This window comes from Gavialis gangeticus, unplaced genomic scaffold, assembly GCF_001723915.1.
Source record: "Gavialis gangeticus isolate Ggan-Ray unplaced genomic scaffold, GavGan_comp1, whole genome shotgun sequence".
NCBI lineage: Eukaryota > Metazoa > Chordata > Crocodylia > Gavialidae > Gavialis > Gavialis gangeticus.
Genome location: NW_017728996.1, coordinates 48,829,781 through 48,835,984, shown reverse-complemented (window position 1 = coordinate 48,835,984; position 6,204 = coordinate 48,829,781). Strand labels below are relative to the sequence as shown.

The 6,204-nt window shown below is 46.2% G+C and overlaps 1 protein-coding gene across 2 annotated transcripts in view; it reads right to left on the bottom strand.

The window, feature by feature from the left end:
* Window positions 1–2,480: 2,480 nt before the first annotated feature.
* ARID3B (AT-rich interaction domain 3B) overlaps window positions 2,481–6,204 on the bottom strand; it is a 52,111-nt gene continuing 48,387 nt past the window's right edge. For both annotated transcript variants that reach the window (XM_019504457.1, XM_019504459.1), the window contains exons 8-9: window positions 5,294–5,401; window positions 2,481–3,486 (exon numbers count right to left, since the gene is read on the bottom strand). In XM_019504457.1, coding sequence (XP_019360002.1) covers window positions 3,326–3,486; window positions 5,294–5,401 — 269 coding nt within the window. In that variant the 3' untranslated portion in view covers window positions 2,481–3,325. The remainder of the gene's footprint in view (window positions 3,487–5,293; window positions 5,402–6,204) is intronic.

Genomic DNA, 6,204 nt, shown 5'->3' with positions numbered 1-6,204 from the left:
CCACCCCCCCACCCCACCTCGCCCTTGGGAGATAATTCCCCAGCCCACCCAACTAAAGAAGCAAGACAATCATAATTATTCACAGAGTTTGCGGAAAAAAGAATCTTAGAGTGAGAATCGATGAAATGTTTTGGAGTTCTGCATTATTTGCAAAGCAAATATACTGGGGCCAAGATCTATCCTTCTCTAATGCATGGGCATTTGTAACTTGCACTGAAGACAGCAAGAGACAGGGCATATCAAAGCAGAATCTGACCCATGGTAGGTGCATTATAATGGCCCAATAAAAGGATGTCACTCTGGCTTCTAACAAGACCAGCCAAGCTATGCTATAAAATTAATACAGATAGGCCTCTTACAGCAAAGGTGCCTAAAATTGTAGACCCAAAATGCTCTGTGTGTTCACCCCTCTCACCTGGAACTTCAAGATGAGAAGAAAACTAACCCTTGGTGGGATTTTCCTGAAAACAGAATCATTTCTGTTTATTATAACAGGGATTTAAAAAGCCCAACTAAAAACTGGGCAGAGGCGTTTAGTTTTAAATTAGTGCACTTCATTTACATTTGTATAGATGCATCAAATAGGGGCTTCTGGCAAGCCTCCAACCTGATCTTTGCTGCAGTAACTGGTTTCGAGCTAGCTGATGATTTTGCCTGTGGGGATGTTTTGTGGCTCAGACTCATGCTGAGTTGTATTTACAACCCACTCAACAGAAAGGTTATTAAGCAGTTTGGTAATGCAGAACTTAATGAAACAAGGGCTAGACAAACTTCCAGTACCTTGATCCCTTCTGCTTCAGCAAAAGCTAGCTGCTCGCGGAAAGTTAGCACACAATATGGTTTGAACTAGTAATGTAGGCAGGATTGAGCCCTGTGTCTGTGCACCTGGACTGTACAGGTAAAACACACCACCACAGCACAGTTTAGGAGTTTGGCCATGAACGCGCAAGACTGAACCGTGTTTTAATGCGCCAGAAGGCCGGCCCTGTGCTGTAAGAGGTCTAGAAAAATCAGTAGTGTTCACAGTATTGTTACCTTCAAAGCTGGGCTAAGAAAACTTGCCAATGATAAGCTGAGCACTAGATGGCAGAGTCCTGTAAGTTAAACTGGGGCCACCTGTGAGACACGATTGTTCATGATTGAGGGGAGACTGTGAAACTCAAGCCTGCCTGAGAAATACATCTGCCCCTTCCTCTTCTACCTGCATCTGCCCTCTGCTCTCACCCCCTTGCTCATGCCTACGTCCTGGGACCATGCTGTTGGACCTGCCTCTACGCTATTCTAAGGACAGAGGCCACTTTCTCCTTCACTCAGCTTTTTTCTGTCTTTGGTGCTACAGTAAAAAATAAAAATAAAAACAAAGTAGCAAAACACATATAAAAAAAAACTCTTAAGATATGCCAATACTTCCTGAAGAGGTAAAAACAAAAACAAGTACATATTATCTGAGGTATTTCATCTGCTCAAAAACCCTGAATTAGGTCTGTACAATGGGAGACGTCACCACGGCAGGCTGGAGAGGGGCTCAGGTCCACAAGAGAGAGAGGTCACGAGTGCTTTTGGAGAGCAGGGGCAGAGCAAGAAGATGGGTCTCTGGGAAAAAGTCAAGGAGTCAACTGGGCAGGCAAAGCAAGAAACACTACCTAGGCTTCCCTCAGCTGAAAAGGGAAAGGAGGGAGTGGGGAAAGTGAGGGCTAGATTTTCTTCCCTCCCTCTGCATCCAGGAGATGAGTGTCCTTGTTCACCAGGGATGCCATCACAACTAAATGCATCACAACTGAATTGTCCTGAATTGGATCAGCCTACTCCTTTTCCTGTTGCCCAAGCCAGTCTTAGAAACACTGAATGAAGAGGACAAGGCTACAGAGGGTTTGTTACGAGACCAACAGAGAAATGTGTATTGCATTAACAACCATGCACCCAGGGTTCAACAGAATTGCAGCGTCACTGGGTATCTCCTTTTGGACCACTGTCGCTGTGTGCACAGAAGAAGGCATGGAAAGGCTAATTAAATACACTAGGAGCAGGGTGCTTTGGGAAGTCTGTACTTAGAGCAAACTTAGTTACAACGCTTTGGTGTCAGGAGGTCAGAACTACGGGTAAGTACAAGGGATTCAGGGAAATTATAAAGACCAAGGTCACAATGATGGGTCTAAACTCTGTAACACTTTTCCAAGGGAACATGTGCAAGACCCAGGCTTTAGGCATTTAAAACTACGTTAGGCCTGGGAACGAGACTGCTGGGAACAGGCTTGACCCGGCCAGAAGAGTGAACTAGTTGAACTGAAGAGGCCTTTTCCATAGTTTTATAGTTGGTAGGGTCGGAAGGGACTCTCCCGTTCCCTGCTGGTCCCCCCAGTAAGTTTAAAGACGGCCACCAGGTCCCCTCTCAGCCTTCTCTCATGGAGGCTGAACAGGTTCAGGTCTCGTAGCCTCTCCTCATAGGGCCTGCCATGCTGCCCCCTGATCATGCGAGTGGCCCTCCTCTGGACCCTCTCCATGTTGTCCACATCCCTCCTGAAGTGCGGCGCCCAGAACTGGACGCAGTACTTCATTCTGTGCATCCAACAGAGATATGGGACATTCCATCTCTGCGCGCTGAATACAGAGCTGGGACAGTTCTCTGCATCCTCCCAGGACCCTTGAGACACAGATGAGAGGAGGGCAGGATGAGAATAAGGACAGAAGTCATTCAAGTCTCCCACAAAACCAGAAACAGACTAGGCTAAAGAGCAAGGTGAGCACACTCAGGTGAGAACATCAGTGTGTTGAACTTAGGGGAGGACTGAATGGTTTGCCTGCTGTTTAACTGCACAAATGCTGTTGCTGTCTGCAGCAAGAGGGAACCAATAAAAGAGGTGGAGACCCAGGTCCCTTTGGGCATACGATTGTCAATACACTGTGTTCGGAAAGCCCGTGTGGCTCATGGTTAGAGAGCAGGAATCGATTTTCTAACCCGATAACCAACCTCTTCTCCTTCCATCTGCCATGGTGATGTCTCAGTCCTCTACAAACCCGCAGCCTCTAAAGATGATCCCTGATTGAAAGACGCCATGTGTGTCCCCTTCCCCTGACCCTATCCCCTAGCTGGAAACCTGAAACAAAAATTAAAAAGAAGAGAAAAAGATTGAACAAACAGGCGACGATCCTGAAGATAAAACACGCCAGCATGGAAGGTTTTATCATCTCGCTGTCGGCCAACCGCAAAGCAGGTTCTTTGAGATGAGGTAATCTGTGCGACTCCTTCCAGGCCTGCTCCCTGCTTTGAACAAAGAGGACACGACCGCCTGAGGCCAGTGTGAGAGACAACAAGCTCCCCCATCCGTCAGAGAGACCAGCTAGTCGAGGGCTCTGCACTGGGAGTGCCCCTGGATGAGGTAGGGCTGGGAGAGCAGTGGGAGCTGCTGCTGCTACTGCTGCTGCAGGTGCTTTGGGTGTTGGATCCTGCAAGGAGATGGACAACCGGCTTCTGGGCAAACAGCACTCCTGCAGGGCAGAGACAAGTTTGGAAAGGATTAGCAAGACAACACAGCTGTAAAGGAGAAGACCAGCTGGCTTGCCTAGACTCACTACAGAAAGCAAGAGAGGATAGTCTCTCCAACCCCAAAGGTGTTAGAGCAGAGCTCCGGGAATTTTACAGAAGGTGCAAGCCTAAATCAGACCTGCAGATTCAGGAGACTGAATGCAAGTTAAGTGACAGCAACAAAACAGGAGGGCAAGAGGAATACAAGGCATCTTGCTTATAGCAGACTCCCGTACACTAAAGCTTTGTTCATAAAGGATTAAAAAACAGAGCTAGGTTCAGTTTCTTTGCAATGCACTTCTACTCTCCTACAGTTGCATTTCACTGGGCTATTCCATTAGAAAGGCGGCACTTGGCACCTACCTGGAAAGACGCTAAAACACAGCCTCTGGAGGGACATTACCTCAGACTGAATGGACAAGAAAAGGGATGTAAAAAGGAACTAACACTCTAGTGGCAAGTGAAGGGGATCTGATCTTGTGGGACAGAGGTTGTGGGATCTCTTGTCAGGTAACTACTTCTGTTACAGTTTATATTAAAAGATGTGCCAACAAAATGATTCCATTATGAGAACAACCCAATGTGTGGAGAGATCACGTGAAAAAAGTGGAGAATACTTCCTTGAAGAGAGACAACTTCTCTCCAGAAAAGAGGACGTCACCAAGAAACAGCTTGTATAGAGGCTTTCTATATATATATAAAAATTAATTCATAACATGGTGCAGAGAAGGGCTGAGGAAAAATAGCTCCCATGTGAACTCAAGGCAGGTTTCAGAAAGTTTTGGATTTATGTTTGGCAAGTTAACAGCACCCAAAAGTATCCTGCTTTCAAATAGAAGCTGCTTTGTCTGAATCCTACTCTGCATTGTTGTCATCCATGCTTCTGTTATCACGAGGCTACACTATTGCCATAAACTCTGATGACCATCTAAAAGCTGCAGCTGGTACAGCATGTGGCAGCCTATCTTCTATCAGGCGTGGGTTGCGAGGTGCTTTTTACTGGTGTTCTAGACTTTGCACTCATTCTTGATAGTTTTCCAGACACAAAAGCTCCTCGCAACCTGTTCTTGAAAATTCTCAAGGATGGCAATTCCAGTTTCTCTAGGTAGTCTGTTTAAAAGCTTGACCACCCTCTTAATCGAAGTCCCTCCTAATCTCTAACCTAAATTTCCTCTGTTGCAGTTTGAGGCTGTTACTTCTAGTCCTGTCCTCTACAGCCCATCCCTATCCTCTATAAATCGCCCTTCAGGTACTTGAAGACTTACCAAAATCTCCCCCTCAGTCTTCCCTTTTCCAAACTAAATAACCCCAGCCTTTTCAGCCTTTTTTCGTAAGTCATGCTTCCCAGACCTCTAATTATTCTGTTGCTCCCTTACTTAAAGGACCGTCTTCACACTTATGTTCTGCCTCGATCCCTGAGGTCAGCCAACAGCAACCTCCCTCAAGTACCATCAAGGTCACTTGGCAAAATATGTGGGAGGTCATTCTCTGCTTTACAACTGCCTTCCCCCCTTGTGCCCCCCCCCAAAAAGCCCAAGCCTGGTCATCTTCAGGAAGCGTTGCAAGACCTTTGCATTCGGGCAGATGGTTAGCAAACCAGACTCGGCTGAAGAATGGTGCAGTGCAGAGAGTCTTTTGCATGTCAGTATATATCTTATTTAATATTTTATCTGGTTTTATAAGTTATTTTGCTTTTTTACTGTAGGCCAGAAAAAAAATTAAGTAAGTAAAGCCTGTCTTTACATTGCCAAAAAGCGTTTTTCCCCTCACCAGCATAGATCGTGCCGTTAATCTCCACAGACATGTTAATGCTCCCAATGCCGCTCGGTGACAAATTCAGTGCTGCTGCTGCCGCCGCTGCTGAATCCGGTTTATCCTCTGTTGGGAAAGGATAGACAGGAGTTAGACTGCAATTGCACCCTGCTTCCTGCTGGATGGCCAATGCACTGTCCAAAGACTCTGCAGTGCACAGGTTCTTCTTTCATCTCCTCTTTGATGTGAAAACTCAGCCTCTCAAGGGACAAAACACTAATTATTATGAGCTGCTTTGCAGGAGGAAGGAAGGAAGCTGAAGTTTGGAAAGAAGTGGCTCCCTTTGTAGGCCCTGAAACACACTGAACAGTTTCTAAGCAAGTACTAACATGCCCTGATCCTGTTACCTCTTGATTCTCAAGCCTGTACTTTAACTGCAACAGCACCCATTCCCTGGCTGTCAGGGCACTGGTAGGCCCTAGCACTAAAAGTCCTAGCTCCTAGCTTCACTGTTGCATCCTAAGCCCTGTATAAAACTGGCCACCTGCAGTAACGCGCTAAAATGAACACAAAATAAAAGAGAACACGTTGTTTTCTACTTCTGAAGGTACTTTGCAGACATGGAGGCATGTCTTCATGGAGGCATAGCCCTTCTGGCCATCTATTTGTGAATCCGCAACAGCAGCAATGGGGACATCAAAGCATGCTCCATAAGGATGACAGTGGACAGATGGGAAGGGTGTACTGTATTCTTTAGTTCACTGTTGTAAACAAGGAGGTTAAAGGCAAGATTCTTGCCAAGAGAATTCATATCATATTCAGCATATGAAACATCCTGTGAGCAAAGACCACTTCCAGAAGCATGTGAAGGGAAACAAAAGAAAAGTCACTTTGTTTGAGCTAAAGCACCACCCTGTTCTGCCCAGGGA